Source organism: Monodelphis domestica, chromosome 1 (assembly GCF_027887165.1).
Source record: "Monodelphis domestica isolate mMonDom1 chromosome 1, mMonDom1.pri, whole genome shotgun sequence".
Taxonomy (NCBI): domain Eukaryota; kingdom Metazoa; phylum Chordata; class Mammalia; order Didelphimorphia; family Didelphidae; genus Monodelphis; species Monodelphis domestica.
Window position 1 is genome coordinate 352,382,866 of NC_077227.1, and position 17,111 is coordinate 352,399,976.

At 43.6% G+C, this 17,111-nt stretch overlaps 1 protein-coding gene and 1 pseudogene across 2 annotated transcripts in view; one reads left to right on the top strand and one right to left on the bottom strand.

Annotated features, from left to right (window-relative positions):
• Positions 1–17,111, bottom strand: part of FAT2 (FAT atypical cadherin 2) — a 128,795-nt gene that overhangs the window by 83,149 nt on the left and 28,535 nt on the right. For both annotated transcript variants that reach the window (XM_003339561.4, XM_056811490.1), the window contains exons 2-4: positions 13,363–16,622; positions 12,586–12,900; positions 1,394–1,452 (exon numbers count right to left, since the gene is read on the bottom strand). In XM_003339561.4, coding sequence (XP_003339609.3) covers positions 1,394–1,452; positions 12,586–12,900; positions 13,363–16,612 — 3,624 coding nt within the window. In that variant the 5' untranslated portion in view covers positions 16,613–16,622. The remainder of the gene's footprint in view (positions 1–1,393; positions 1,453–12,585; positions 12,901–13,362; positions 16,623–17,111) is intronic.
• Positions 11,956–12,284, top strand: LOC100024736 (protein S100-A1-like; annotated as a pseudogene).

Consider the following 17,111-nt stretch of genomic DNA (forward strand, 5'->3'; position numbering starts at 1 on the left):
CAGTGATTAGTTTTTGCCTTTTTTTGTTTAGTCTTATTAATAGGTTTAAGAAGGCTTTCCTTGTATTGAGTACAAATAAGCCCCTTTGCCCCTAATTCTACTTTTTGGAATCAAGCAGAAAAAAAAACATTTTTTTAAAATGTAGGATGGTACCATAGAATGCATACTGGTTTTGGAGTCAGAGGATCTGGATTCAAGTACTGGCTATGTCTCATCTGTATGACCTCAGACAAGGCCCTTAACCTCTCACTTAATTTTCTTACCTACAAAATGAAAGAGTTGGGCTGAATGACACCTAAGGTCTCTCCTAAAATTCAATCTCTCTTCTATGTTAAAATTTTTTAAATACTTAAAGACAAGTTAACATGTTCCTTGCCCATCCCAAGTCTTCTCCAGGCAAATAATTTATCTATTCTTTTTAACAGAATAATATTCTCATAGAATGTGGTTTTCAGTCTCTTCACCATCCAGCACTTAGTATGATGAATGGTACATGGTACCACATGGATAATACCAGACCCTTAATTAATACTTGCTGATTTGGCCATCCTGACTGCTCTGCTCTGAATACACCCCAGTTTATCAATATCTTTTCTATAAAAATCAGTATTTTCATCTGAAAGTATATGCAAAGCATCACATCTGCAGTACCATTTCCCCACCTCTCAATTTTCTTAATTAGCAGAAATCTATTTTCTCTCCTTCCTACCCTCTACCCCACTGAAAAAAAAAATAAAAGCAAATGTCTTATAATAAGTATGCATTTAAAATTAATGGCTCATAAATAGGGCAAGTCAATAAAATAAAAATGACACTATTACCTATATTAATTTGTTCATTCGATGTCTTTTGAAATGGTAAACTCCCCATCACTACATGTATTCAAGTATAGATTCTTTGTCCTGCTTTTGCAGCAAGTTTTGCACACAGGAGTTGCACTAGATGACCTCTGAGAACCCTTCCAACTGTGTGATTTTATGATTCTAAAAGACAATTGGATGGAGAGTAAAGAATAAGGAGGAAAGAGAATTCCACTTGCTAAAGGGATCCCAGGACATGTCAAAGATAAAGGTCATTATAGATAGAGAGGGGAAAGAATATCAGTAGAGATTGAATGGGGATGGGTTGTTTCCTTCCCAAAATTCTGCTGGGTTAGATTCCCTCCCAAGAGATTCAATTTCTGCTGATTTCCTTAGCCTCCAGGGTGCCTGGTCCCAATCTTCCCCCTCCTCCAATCCAGAGGTACCCGAGGATCTAACCTAGTTGTGATGATTCAGGACCTGCCTGACCCCACTCAGAGTTCCAACATGTCCTAGCCTGGCCTCTTCTTTCCCATCCCCTGAAGAATTCTACAAATCAATCCTACTTAATTACTCTCCTTGTTATTACCCACCTCCAGGATATGTTCAGCCTTGTTCTCACGATCCAGCTGTCGAGCTGTGGAAAGGAGACCTGGTGGGGAAGAAGAGGTGGAGATAGAAAGTAATCCTGTGAGCACTGGGACTCCCTTCTTAGAGGTACTGCTGGGAAAGCCAGACCAAGCTCTGAGGAGGAATTCTGCTGGTATGCCAGAGCTGGCAGGAGGCAGAGAAAAAAAGAAGGAAAAGGGGGAAGGGAAAACTCCCCAAGGAATCAGGTTCTAGAAATAGCTGCTCTGCCCCTTTATCAGGAGTGCACTTCTCACTAAACAATACATTGGAAGGAAGGCAAAGGGTTGAGGCTTTGGATTCTGGGCCATGAAAGTGAAAAGCATTAACAAGCCAGGGACCATAGAATCCAGAAGCCATAGTGACTAAACCTCTTTGGTGATCCCTCATTACTGATGATATCCCATCATCAAAGAAGGAGCAAAGAAACCTGAAAGCATAATTATGGGTACATATGTGCATGCCTATGAATATTTAATATACATGTTTTATTTGAATACAAGCATATGTATCTATACTTATAGATACGTAGGCTTTGAAAGCTCCCTAAGAATTTGTTTTGCTTGATGATACATATTTGTAATGGGTCTTGTCTTTCTTGCTTTTGCAATGGTTAGGGCAGCAAGCGGGAAGAAATTGAGAATTCAGAACTGAAAATATTTTAAATTGTATTAAAAAAGATACCCACTTTCCTTAGATATCCCTCTACTGGTATAGGTTGCAATCCCTTCATACCATCTCATTCTGTCTAGTTCTTTTCCATGTTTTCCCACCTATGCTCCACAAAGGATCCACCCAACAAGATAAGATGATGGTCTTATCTTAGCTACATGGATGGACTCTTAGCTACACACACACACACACACACACACACATAATAGTCATTACTGTCTCTGGGTTACCAGTCAAACACTTTGCTGCCCATCTGCTCTCTCTCACAACATGAACTATTCATCTTTGCATTCTAGCTCCATGATGAGCTCACCTCCTTTTTTAGTCAGAGTTGGCATGTGACTTCCCAAACCTTTGAGTTCTTCCTTCAACTTAGTGAGGACTGTAGCTTCTCCTGTAGCTAGCAATTCAGGGGCCCCAGTTCTTCTCAGAGCCCATCCTGAGGACTTGCCCTCAGGGCTAGGGCTCTGTCTCCTCAGATTCCACAGATCCTTGAAATCCACCTAGAGATTCCAAGCCTCCCAGACAGATCTTCCTGATCCCAGAATCGACTCAGTCCTTTGATTTAAGTGATCTATTGCATCCCTGACCATAACTTTTTCTTCCTCTTTTATTGACCCCACTAGGTTCCTTTTCCTAACAACCAATCATTCCTTGTTTTCATTCTCTAGATTTTAGTCAGAGGAGAAAAGAATACATAAGTTCATAATGGACAAACCAGGAGGTCATTAGAATATACATATTAAAATAGCTATGAGTCTCAGACCACGCAGCCCCAAACTTCCTAAAGATCCTCTGCCAACATTTCTCAAGGCTTAGCTTGGACATCTTGATTTCCCCTAGACCAGGGTTAAGTCACTGTGACATGTATATCTTCTCCCCTAAAGTGATTTTAGGATTCACCCAATTAGGCTCTCAAAAGCCACGTCCTTAGTCCAATGACTAATTCTTCCAATTGCAGGCTGATGCTTAGCCACTCAAGAAGGGTGTGTGAATCCACCCCATTATTTTTATGTAAACCCTTAGCTAACTAGAAAGCTAACTGCAGCTGCCCTACCAAAAGACAAAGGAGGAAATGCAAATGAGAATTTTATTTTCAAAGCCATTTCCCATGACCTCAAAACCAAAATATTGAAACCTAAGCCAGGCATCTTTCAAAGTTCACAAAAGAAAGACAGCCCCATTCCATATGTCCTCTCAATTTGTTATTTGTCCTAAAGGATACGGTCAGCTATAGAAAATCACCTGTGAAAGCCTACAGATCCCCAACTTGTATTTTCATGGAAGTCATTTTCCCCATAAACGTTTTCTATCCATGAGAAAGCAGGCCTGCGAATGGGAGTTCTTAGATGTCTTCCTTCTATTATAAATTTACTGATACATTTTGTTTTGATATAACAGACAATTCCCAACAAGGACTCAAACATATCTCTGCCCCGTCCCAATCTATTCCCCAGAACAGAAAGAAGGGATGAGTTTTATATATATATACATATATATGTGACCATAGATTTTATATACATATATATGTCGTTGTGGTCCAATTGTGTCTGACTCTTCATGACCCTATTTGGGGTTTTCCTGGCAAAGATACTGGACTGGTTTGCCATTTCCTTTTCCAAGTTCATTTGACAAATGAGGAAACAGAGGTAAATAAGGTTAGGTAACTTGTTTAGGGTCACATAACTAGTAAGTGTCTGAGATCAAATTTGAACTCAGGAAGATAAGTTTTCCTGACTCAAGGCCTAACACTCTCACTCTCTCTCTCTCTCTCTCTCTCTCTCTCTCTCTCTCTCTCTCTCTCTCTCTCTCTCTCTCTTTCTCTTTCTCTCTCTCTCTCTCTTTCTCTCTCTCTCCTAATTCTTTCCTCTTTCCCTTCCTCCCTCCCTTCTTCCCTCCCCTCCCTCTTTCTCTCCCTCTCTCCCCTCCCTCTTTCTCCTTCTTCCTCCCTCTCTCTCTCCCCTTCTTCTCTCTTTCTCTTTCTTCCTCCCTCTCTCCATTCCCTCCCTCTTTCTCTCCCTTTCTCTCTTTCTCTCCTACTTCCTTCCTCTTTCCCTCCCTCTCTCTCCAACATTCCCTCTCCTCCCTCCTTTCTTTTCTCTCTGTCTCTGTCTCCATCTCTCTCATCTACATATATATCCTATGCACATATGTATATATACAGCAGATATATAAAAATCCTATATATACATATATATATGTGCACATGTATATATATACATATATATATAAAAGATCATAGATTTAAAGCTAGAAGGGACCTAAGAGGTCTTGCAAATTTTCTCATTTACAGATAAGGAAACTGAGGCTGAGAGAGGTCATGTTACAAGGTCACATAGCTAGATCCTTATCCAAAATAGGATCTGAATTCAGGTCTTCCTGACTCCAAATGCACCACTGTCTCCACTGGACCATTCACTTAATTTCTAATGGCTTTGGGATCATAGAGTCTGGGTGAGCTCTCGGGGTAGAGCTCATGTACAAAGGGACAAACAGAGTTCTACAAGCACATCTAGCACTTCTGTATCAAGGGGTGCCCTCTCCTACCTTCAGCCTGAAAGTGCTGAGTCTGTAAATAAGTGAGACCACTTTCTTATTTCTCCACCTGACACAGCCCAAACCGCTTCATCCCTGTCTCTGAGCACGCTTTGTGTGCCTGGGTGTATGTAACTGTGAGTGTAAATGTTAGTGCATGCACGTACTTGCTCAGGCAGCATCAGACACCCAGGGTAAAGGCCCGGGGGAGGTTGGCTCAAAGCTTCCCATCTTGGCCTGTTTTCACTACAACCAGCCCAGGCAATTTGCAACCCCATTCAAGTGCCCCCCTCACCCCGACCCCCAGCAGCAAGCTAAGCCTCTAAGAGCGGGTTGAACTGGGAAGTGTTATCTCAGTTGGTGAAGATGAGGGGAAAACATCAGGGTGCTTCTGGGCAATCTGTCTGTGGCTGACTGTCCTTCAAGGAGGACTTTGACAGAACTAAACAATTCGCAGTCTGGGTAGAGCTTAGAATGAGTTCTTCCTGAATTCCGGGGCTGAGATTCCGTATTTGATCAATTCTGGAATCCAAGGAGCTCTTTTGGTTCCAAGCAGAGTTGATACTATCTCTCAACACAGATGTAATAGGAAGTATCCTCCCACCCTACCACCCTGTGTTTTACAACTAACCTTAACTTCCCTGCTGAACAAAAGTGGTCAGTGAAGCTGCGAATGGGTAGGAGGAACAGTGACCCCATGCCTGAGAAGGGGCAAGAAAGCAGGAAGGTAATAAAATGCGAGTATGAGAATGAACTTCATCTTTAAGTGCTAACCATTCAAAGACTCTTTATTTTTATATTTATTATCTAATTTTTTTGAACCCTTGTCTTCTGTCTTGGAATCAATACTGTGTATTGGGTCCAAGGCAGAAGAATGGTAAGGGCTAGGCAATGGGGGTTAAAGGACTTGCCTAGGTTACTTATGTAGCTAGAAAGTATCTGAGGCCAAATTTGAACCCAGGACCTCCTGTCTCTGTGTTTGACTCTCAATCCACTGAGCCACCTCACTGCCCCCTCCACTACTTTTTTACAGAGTCCAGGGTCTTAAGAGCAGGTATCAAGGCTGTTGGGATTAGATGCTAAGAAAAGAGAATTCCCCCCTCCACCTCCACCATAGAACAGAGATGATAGCAGAGGTGTGGAGGTTCAGGGGGAGAAAGGAGGCTCAGTGAATAATAACAAGAGAAGCTCAGGTTTATATAGCACATTAAAGTTTGCAAAGTACTTTATATGCTTCATCTGATTTGATCCTCAAAGCAGTCATATGCAGGAAATGATATTATTAGCTCCATTTTATAGATGAAGAAACTGGGGCAGAGAGGTTAAGAGACTTGGCCAGGGTCACACAGCTACTTCACGTCTGAGGTAGACTTCAAACCCAGGGCTTCTTGACTCTTGAGTTCAGCACTCTGGTCACCAAGCCACAATAATAAAGGTTCACTAAAAGGGGGTGATGGAGGGCTCAATGCCAGTCCATGAGATTAAGTATTTAGGATACGATTTATTTATATCTTAAAATGGCATTCTTCTCATTCTTTCTGCCCTCAAGACTGACAGAGCCCATTACCACCATCATTTCCAGATGGGGTGGGGGCCTGGATCCTGCATACTTAAGTCCAAGGTGAAAAAGGCAGTGGGAGAGGCACGTAGCTCCTGTCTCCCTGCCAGCTCCAAGGCTTTGGGGTCGCTGTTAGAGAGGAGGAAGAAGTAAGGAAAAGGAAGAACATATCAAGTTGAAACAGATCGGGCCCATTGTTCCCAGATCACCTTACCCAGCCCAGCCCATCTCAGAGCACAGGGGGAGGAGACAGAGAGGAGGAGGGGAAGGCTGACGGAAGGATGGATTGTGGAAGTTCTGCAGTTATGGCCTGAGGAGTGCGGCATGGAAGAGCTCCACAGGATGGACACATATGTCTTCATCCTTTCCAGGGCCTAATGATTGCTCCTATAGCTCTCTTCCCACCTTTCTCTCTCCTCCTTCCTATTTTATCTCTTTCCCTTCATCTCCCTCTGTTCTCTGTAACTTCTGTACAGAGGTCTAATAGTCTATGGCATTGGATGAGCGAGGGGCAAAGACCAAAGCCTACAGCCACCCTCTGACCCTCAAAGTAGCTACTCAATTGTCCAGTGGGGCCACTGTTGGTCCTTCCTCCTCCTTTTCATCTCTTTTCTTCTCCTTCCTTATCTTCATCTAGCCTTTTCCCCTTCTCTTTCTGCCCATTCTCCTTTCTTCACTCTCTTTCTCCACAATTACTTCACTCACAATTTTTATCTGTCACTCAGGTGCCACCATCTAGACTTGCTTCCAACTCCCAGAAAGGGGCACGTCCATGGTCACCCCATGGAGGGAAAAAGACTGTCTTTTGCAGGGAATGGGAACAGAGAAAAGAAGTTAGGCTAAAAGCAGCAGGATGCCTGCTCCTTGAGAACTCTCTGCTTTTGGGGAATAGCCTGCAAAGCCCAGGTAGAACTTCCTCCCAGCCCACTTGGCCCCTAGAACAGGGATCCAAAGAGCCCCATCTTCACCATACTCCTCTCTCTTCAGTTTTACCCTCCTCAGTCCTCAGACTCCCAGTTGAAAACCCTATGCTTCCTGTTTCTCATGGGAAGGGAGTGACTTCAGGACCAGTGTGACCACCTTCATGGAACATGTAGAGGTCATGAGGTCTGTTTCCTTAAATCACATCAGAACGATATTCACACCCACAAGAATCCTCTGCATCTCTAGAATCCACCAAAGGCTCATGCTTTCCTTGAGGCAGATGAGCAAACAAGTCCACCCAGATGAGCTAATTTTCAGGCACAAGTACATTAGCTGCAAAGTTGGGACTAAGAATCCAGGTCTCCTGACTCCCAGCCTGCTGATCTTTCTACTAAAACCATCCTGCAGTAATGTGACATTTGATATTTTATGAGATGTTTTCTTGGTCCCTAAGCCAGAAGCGGGGCCATTGTCAGTTGGAAGACAGAGGAATTGCTTGATGTCTCCTTAATCACAGGTACAAGGATAAAGTATACTCTGAAGAGATGGTGTCTGACATATATGCACCTGGAACATATATACTTTCACCAACACCATCAAAAATCCCCAAGCCTTGGTCTGCATTGAGGGTCTAATGGTTTATGGCATGAGATAGGCAAAGGGCAAAGACCACAGTCTATGCCACTGCCTGATCCTCCAAACAACGACTCAACTGTCCATTTATTCCACCTCCATGTTTAATTGCATCATATACAAACACAAAGGGACACACTCACATACAAATCTATACACTAACCTGCCCCCTACAAACACACACAGAATCATAGCAAGTCAGGACCCCCAAAAACCTTCAAAGGCATCAAGTTCTATCCTCTTTTCTACAGAAGAGAAAAGGAAAGAGGTCAAGCGAAGTGGCCAAAATCATCCAATTAGAACTAGGACTGTCTAAAGAGCTCTCATCTGCAAAAGAGATTTGACTTGGGTTTTGGGGTCTCAGATGGAAAGACTAGGATGCCACTTAGTCTAAGCCCCTCATTTTATACACGAGGTACTAAGGAAAGGAATGATTTGCCCATGTTTACATAGGCAAAGTTACTATGCAGCACTGCATTACTATGGTGCTTTTAGAGGAAAAAGCTCCTAACATAAATATCGAAAAGTAGAATGGTTCATCCATCCCAAGGGTTAGCAAACTGCTGGTCACCAAAGGATAGATAGCTATTTACTGGTATGTGAAGAAGTAACAGCCCAGGCACAAATTAATTAAGCAATGTGGCTTAGAAGATCCCTACAATTTCATGACTTCCAAAACATTTTGATTTCATTCCTTTAATGGTACTTTAGAATCACAAAAACACAGAATCTCAGGTTGGAAGAGACCTCAGGGGCCATGTAGCTCATCCCACAATTTAAGAACTATCCCTCCAGTAACACTCCTTTTTTTTTTTTAAACCCTTACCTTCCGTCTTGGAGTCAATACTGTGTATTGGCTCCAAGGCAGAAGAGTGGCAAGGGCTAGGCAATGGGGGTCTGTGACTTGCCCAGGGTCACACAGCTGGGAAGTGTCTGAGGTCAGATTTGAACCTAGGACTTCCCATCTCTAGGCCTGGCTCTCAATCCACTGAGTTAGTTACCCAACTGCCCCCATCCAGTAACACTTCTAACAAGTAAGTGGTTCAGGCTTTGACTTGAAGGCCTACACTAAGGACCTTGAAATTATCTAGTTCCACTTTGGAACAGTTTTAATGGTTAGGTAATTTTTTCTCCTAATTCTAAGCCTAAATTTGCTTCACCTCAACTTTTACCAATTAGTCCAAAGAGCTGCCTTCTCAGGCCAAAGAGAAAACATCTAGTTTCCCTTACTCATGGTAGTACTTCTACTGCCAAAGCCAGTGATCATGTCCTGCCTAAGTGTTCTAGCTCACTATCTTGTATTACAGTTATTTTATGCACAGCTTGTCCTTCTTTTTAGACCAAGGATTCTTAAGAGGGGATCCATGATTGTTTTATAAACCCTTGCTTTCTGTCTTCATAACAACTGTAAGACAGAAGGGCAAGGCCTAAACAAATGGGAATGGGTGACTTGCTAGGATCACATAGTTCGGGAGCTATGGATTTTGAAAAATTATTTTTATAACTATATTTTAACATCATTAGATTCCTTTGCAATCTTAGTTTTTATATTACACATTTTTAATTTTTTTGTTGTTGCTTTATTTTTTCAGTCACATGTAGAAGCAATTTTTGATAATTGTTTTCTGACATTTTAGGATTCAGTTTTTCTCCCTCCCTTCCCCACCCCTCCTTGAGGTAGTCAATAGTCCAATATAGGTTATACCAGTATTCTCCTGCAATACGTATTTCCTTATCGTTCATGTCATGATATTAGACACATATAACACACACAATAAAAATCTCATGAGAGAAATAAAGCAGAAGGTGGCATGCTTTGATTCTGTACTCAGTCTTCAATAGTTCCTTCTTTGGCTATGAATCAAATTTTCATCCTGAGTCCCTTATGGTTATCTTGGACACTTGCTTTATCTTATACATTTAAAAACAGTATTTTAGGGGGCTACTGGGTAGCTCAATAGATTGAGAACCTAGGTTCAAATCTGGCCTCAGACACTTCCCAGCTGTGTGACCCTGGGCAAGTCATTTGACCCCCATTGCCTAGCCCTTACCACTCTTCTGCCTTGGAACCAATACACAGTATTGACTCCAAGACAGAAGGTAAGGGCTTAAAAAAAAAGTAGTATTTTAAGGAGGGTGCTGGGGATTTCATCATTCTGCCAAAGAAGCCCATGATGCAGAAAAGGGTAAATAAACCCTGTCCTGACCCATTAAGCTCCTCAAGATGAAGGACCATGTCCAGCTGATCATGATATCCCCCTCACCCCAGAGCACAGGGCTTACACATAGTAAGTGTCTGACATAAGCTTGATGGATAGTCAATAAAGGATTTGGAATAATTATGATGATAGCAAAGATGGATGGGAACATGTTCTTTTATGTCAGCCCCTAGGGGTAGGCAACGAATCTTCCAAATCCATTTCTGATGGCACGTTGGAGTTTTTGTTCAGGGCAGATTCTATTGCATTTTGAAACACACACCCTTTGGTAATGTCCTGAAGATTACCCCTTCTCATTTCAGTTGGGTGGGAAGAAGACCAGGAACATCACTGCCCTGCAGGGAGCTGTGCCAAACACCCCTGTCAAGGAGCTGTTGACAGTAAACAGAACTTGGCCCTGGGGGAGCTGGGGAGAATGAACGGTCCCCAGTTTCACAAGTAAGAAATCTTCCCCACCCCGTGGAAGGAAGAGGAGGTGTAGGGTAAGACTATCAAGAAGCCTGGAAGACCCTAAAGGGCCCATTCCAAACCGAACTGATGTTCCTTTCCAAAACTCATTCATTTTTCCTTTCGAATTTCTCATTTCTGTCTATGGTGGCACTGTTCACCAGGTTTCCAATGTTCAAAATCTACGTTTTTTGGAACCTTTTCTTCATTGAACGCCTAGTATCCAGCCAGTTACCGAGTTGTAGTAATTCTATTTCTAATGTCTATTTCCTCCATGCATTGCTCCTGCCACCACCCTGGCATGGGCCCTCTTGGCTACTTGCCTTAACTATTGCAAGAACCTCCTTTATAGATCTTATTGCCTGTAGGCTTCCCCCCACCCTCCCTTCTTTAAAATTACCTTTTGAACTGCTGACAGAATAATCTTCCTTAATCATATGTCTAGTCATGTTACTCTTCTGCTCAGAAATCTCCATTAGCTCCCTATTGCCTACTGAGTAAAATTAACAAATGTTTGCCAGGCTAAAAGACTGGTTGCCTAATTTCTACCAATATGTTTGGTCCTTCTCTCATACTACTCTTTTATGTTCCTCTAGAGGAAGACCAAGACCAAGACAGGACACTAATTCAATCCCTGAAATGACAGAGCCCAGGAAAAGCTGCAGGAGGGTAGAGGGACTCCTTTGGGGCTGTGCTGCCCTTCAGGAGGAAGCATGGCAGAGGAGAAAGAGGGTCTAGATTTGGAACCAGGAGATCTTAGTTCAAATCCAGGCTCTCCTACTGACTACCTGTGTGCCCACGGGATGGTAAATAAACTTGTAATGGCTTTTAAGCTTTCTCATCTGCAAAATGAGTGGGTTGGACGAGGTGACCTCTCCCCTGCCAGCTCTAAATCTATACTCCTGTGATATAATCTCATGATCTGTGATTTACTCGCCATATAAAATTGGACATGTCACTTCTCAATTAGCCTCAGTTTCTTCATCTGTGAACTAGGGACAGAATTTGCCGCATCTCCTGTATAGAGCTGTTGTGAAGAAAGTACTTTGTAAAGTGCTATAAAATGATGAGGGATGGTGAGGATGATCATGAACATGATGAGGAAGAAAACCACATACATTTATTCTCTTTGCTACAATAACCTGCCCTCACTAAGCTTTTAGTCATCTCTAACAGTAGGGATAGGTACAATGAGTCATCCATACTCTCGAATCTGTTTCTGAACTATTACTGACATGTGAGCATATGGCCAGGATTAAGGTAATCTTTGGCTGGATTTAGGACTCAATCTAAAGCAAGAGTTTGGGTTCATTCTGAGACAAGGGTTAGGGCTCATTTTGAAGCAAGGGTTAAGGTTCATGCTTGAATAAGGGTTAGGGCTCAATATGGGGCCAGGGCTTGGAATTCAGGCTGGGATAAGGAACCTGAGGCAAGGGTTTGACTAATTCACTGGGTTTAGTTCATTTAAATTTTTTAAATTTGACTCAGGCTCTGGCCACAGGACACACAGCTTCATTCCTGTCATCTGCACCCTCCCTTCTGCCCCAAACCCACCCATGTATTGCAGCCATGGGCTCGGAGTTGGAGACTGCCATGGAATCCCTCATCAATGTGTTCCACGCCCACTCTGGCAAGGAAGGGGATAAGTATAAACTGAGCAAGAAGGAGCTGAAGGAGCTACTGCAAGCTGAACTTTCTGGCTTCCTGGATACCCAGAAGGATGCCGATGCAGTAGACAAAGTGATGAAGGAGTTAGATAAGAGCGGTGATGGTAAAGTTGACTTCTAGGAGTACGTGGTGCTGGTGGCTGCACTCACTGTGACCTGCAACAACTTCTTCTGGGAGAACAGTTGAGCAAGCAACATAGCCCTAGCCAGCTCCAAAAAGCCCTTTCCCTCTCCCTTGTTCCCATCATCTCTCTCCACATGGCCCTCCCTCTAACCCTCAGACTCCCTCAATTCATGTCCCAGGATCAGCCATAGCATTTGAGGTGTACTGCTCCATTATTCGTTAAAGGCTCCTCTCCCAATAATTTTTTTAATTTACTTCATTTTGCTGAGTTCCCAAAGAGAATAAGGCAATGTGCCACCTTATCCTACCCCAGGGAGAAGTGTGCCTTGAGGATCCCAAAATTCTTAGCTAGGTTGGTCAAATTGTATATAGTCCTTACCTGTCAGAGAGTTAATGACAAAGAATCCTAAATTATTCCCACTGGTGATATGGAATGTCAGCTTCCCTTGAGAGACAGGGTCTGGATCCCAGGCATCAAGCTGAAGGACAGAAGTGTTCATGGGGGCATCTTCTTTGACCGAAGGGTAGTAGACAGGCCTTGACATCTGGGGTGGGTTGTCATTAGTATCCATGACTTCAATATAGACTTCAGTCACAGAGGAGAGGGGCACAGATCCTTGATCCACAGCTAATACTGTCAGCCAGTAGTGAGGGGAGAACTCTCTGTCCAGAGGCATCATGGTTTGGATCATCCCTAGGAAATAAGTGAAAGTCTTCAACCAGGACCTAGACTTGCATTAGGTGTCATGGAATCACAAAGCTATATCACAAAGATTATAAAATATCAGAGTAGAAAGGAACCTTAGAATATGGAATATAGAATGCTAAGTCGAAGAGAAACTTTATGTAATAGAACGTCAATGCTGAAAGAGTCTTTAGAATACAGAATACAGGCTGCTAGAACTAGCAGGAAACTTGGAGTATAAAACATGGAATCAGAGCTGAGAGGGGCCTTTGAAAACACAACAATAGAGCTGGGGTAGAACTTAGAAAGTAGAGATCAATAGAACTGAAAGGGTCCTTAGAAACAAATCTATTCCAATCCCCTCCCATCTCAAGACTAGGAAACTAAGACCCACAGTTTGGAAGTGACCTGGCAAGGCCAGGCCTCCTAACTGCCAGCCCAGGACCCTTTCTATTATGTTGTGATGCCTACCTGTGTCCCGATCAATGCTGAAAGTGTCAAGGTCAGTGCCATCACGTAAGAAGTACTGGATTACCCCATCCTGACCAAAGTCAGCATCCTGAGCAGTGACTGACATCACTAGTGTTCCAGGGAGGCTGTTCTCTTCTACTTGGCCCTGGTACACAAAGGAGGCAAATCGAGGAGGATGCAAGTTCTCATTCACATCCAAAACTGTTACTTGTACATGGCAAGATGCCCCACGGGCCATGGGTTTTCCACCATCACTAGCCCATAGGCTCAAATTGTACCAGGTCCTCTTTTCAAAGTCCAGCTCTCGCTCCAGGCTCAACGCTCCTGTTAGTGGATCCAAGCCGAAAGTTCCCTGAGCATTATCCACCAATGTATACTTCACCTCTCCCCCAGGGCCCAGGTCTGGGTCAAAGGCCTCCAGAAAGGTCAGGACAGTCCCCAGGGGCAGATCCTCAGGGACTTTCACTTGACTCAGTTCTGGGATGCATTGTGGAGTATTGTCATTGACATCACTTAGTGTCACCACTAGGTTAGTGATAGAAAAGAGCTGATGACCCACCTTTGCCTGGTCTCGTGCCTCTACCTTGAGCACATATTGAGGCTGTGATTCCCTATCCAAAGACCCTGTGACCACCACCTCACCAGTGAGAGCATGAACAGAAAATTTATCTGTGGGGCTCAGCAGAGTGTAGCAGACTCTTCCATTATCATCACTGTCAGCATCTTCTGCTTTCATCTGGGCAATTGTGGTTCCCACTTCAATATCCTCTCGGATCTCTACCTGGTATCCACCAGGAGGGAATCTAGGTGTGTTATCATTTTCATCCCCAACATTCACTGCCAGATGCTTCCAAGTTGATTTCTGGGGAGTGCCAAGGTCATACACAGTCACATTGAGGATATAGAAACTGGTGGTCTCATGATCCAAGGGAGCAGCCACCTTGAGCAGTCCCGTTTCCAATTCTACATTAAAACGGCTCTCTTCATTTCCCCCTGCAAGGACATAGACTAGTTTTCCATTGAAGCCAGTGTCAAGGTCAGAAGCAGCCAGGTATGCAAGAGTAGTATTAACAGGGACACCTTCCAAGATGTCGATGGACTGGGGGAAGTGGTCCTCAAATTGAGGGCTGTAGTGGTTGATGTGATACGTGCTTAAGAAGGTAAACTCCTCAGAACTAGGCTCCTGGATCTGAGATCCAACAGAGTGGATGATGGTCTCTGTGAGATGCTTCAGCACACCTGTTTCCTCACATTGCACATGGACTGGAGAGCCTGAGGCCACCACAGTGACATTTAAAGATGTGGGCAAGGCATAATTATCCCCATCTGAGGCAGTTATTTCCAAGAAATAACGCTGACCAGGAGGAAGGCCCTTAAAAGAACGTTTGAGGGAAACCACTCCAGAGAAATGGTTCAGATCAAAATACTCCAACTCATTGCCAGACACAATCTTATACCTCAGGTTCAGAAGTTCATCCATGTCTATGGCTGAGAGGGTCACTACTGTTTCTCCCACCCGTAAGTCCCAAGGGATGGTACCACTGCAGTTGGCATTCTCAAACATTGGTTGGTTGTCATTTAGATTGTTGAGCATGAGTGAGATGGAAACTTCACTCTCCCGATGGAATGGGGATCCCCAGTCTGATGCCCAGACCCGGAAAGTATAAAGCCTCTGCATGAGCTCATAATCCATCAGTTTGGTGATGGAGATGACCCCCAAGTAGGGGTCTATACTAAAAGGGACAGCTCTTGGGCTAGTGATAGAATAAGTGACAAAGCCATTCTCCCCATGGTCTTGATCTGTGGCAGTAACAGTTAGGATGCTGGTTCCAGGAGGAAGATTTTCATCAAATGTGCCATGGTAAGAAGACTGAGAAAATACAGGGGCATGATTGTTACAGTCAATGATATCAATGACCACAGTAGTGGAAGCCTGACCCAAAGTAGTTCCAATGTGTAGTTGGTATCTGGCTCGATCATGGAAGTCCATCAACCTTGTGGTGGTTATCAGGCCAGTTCGAGAATTAATCTTGAATCCTGAGCTCTCTGAGGTAGGCTTCAGAATGTATTGCAGACTTGGGAAGGTTGGAGTGACTTTAACCATCACAACACGACTGCCTGGAGGAGAAACTTCACTGAGTTGGACTCTATAAATGGCCTTCTCAAACCTGGCTGAGGTTAACTTGGAAGGAGGTAAGTGGATGCCTCTGATTTGAGAATACAAAGGTGGCTTTCCGGAACCTTTGGCCTGAAGACTAAGGTTGAATCCATGACGATATTCTAACCAATCAATGTCTTTGATGGATACTAATGTAAACTTGTTGCTCCCAACATATGATCTGATAACTTTGAAATGCTTCCCTGGATCTCCATCCACAATGTTCACTGTTTCAACCCCAGCTTCTGAGCCATTTGCATCCACCAAGAGTGTGGCATGGGCATTGTCCCCAGCATCATCCTGTGATGTCATCACCACTGAAGAAATAGCTGGTGGCTTCTTGGGAGATGGATCCACCTGGATTACCAGTGAGGCCAAATTGCCAAATCCATTGCCTTCAGAGATCTTTCGCATGCGATCCACAGCCAGAACCTGAAGCTCATGCCTCCCTTTCCAGGTAGCATTGAGTTTTCGGGTCACAGTCACTACACCACTGGTTGGATGGACTGTGAACAGCTCTGACCGGGCATTGAAGGCATAATAGAAGTCAGCATTCTGGCCTAGGTCAGCATCAGTAGCACTTACCATGCAGATGGCACTTTTGAGAGGAGTATCTTCAGTAATGGCAACTTTATAGGATGGGGGAGAGAACAATGGTTTTAAGTCATTTTGATCTAAGATGTGGATCAGCACATGAGTTGATGCTTCATACCCCAAAGTCTGTTCTGTGGCTTGAATGACAAGAGTGTAGCTGTCACGTACCTCCCGGTTCAGAATTGCTGTGTTGCCACTTTTGGTCCTTATCCTCAGAAAGCAGAAATTGCCCACTACGTACTCCTCAGTTTTAAAGACACCAGCCAGATCTCCTGAGATTATGCGGTATCTCACCACTAGCTGGGGCTCTGCCAAGTAGACACCCATCTTGCCAAGACTCTCCACGTAGGTCTTAGGGGCTGAGTTCTCAAAGATAGTGGCATTGTACAGAGGGTGAGTGAAGTGCAAAGATGATGGACTGGGGCCCTCCTGGAGCCTCTGAAAGGACAAGCAGCAAAGCAGGAGAAGTGCAAAACCTAACTCTATGATGGCCATCATGAGGAGTCACCTGAGTAGAAATAGAAATAGATATGAGTTAAGGGAGAAAAGCCCCAGTGGGAAAAAAATTAGCATGAAATCAAATGCAATAAAAGGAGAGAAAGATGTAATGGACAAGAACATTCAATATTTGACATTACAAAATTCATTTGAATAATTTGGCTCCATAATTTACAGGATAAAATATAAACTCTTCAGTTTAGCATTCAAAACCCTCCACAATCTGCTTCCCATCTACCTATCCAAACTTATCTCCCACTACTCTTCATGGACTTTGCTCTAGCCACACTGGACAATACTAGATGTTTCTCGATCCTGTTCTGCAATGTCCTGCCTCTTAGAATCTGTAAAGAATAACCATGAGAAGCAACTCTATTCAACAACAACAACAACAACAAAAATCCCTCAGTTTTTAATGAGTTGTTAAACCAAACATTCACTTGCTAAACTATCAGAAGCCAGTTAAGGATGCTTTAAAGGCAAAGAGAAGCTACAGAGG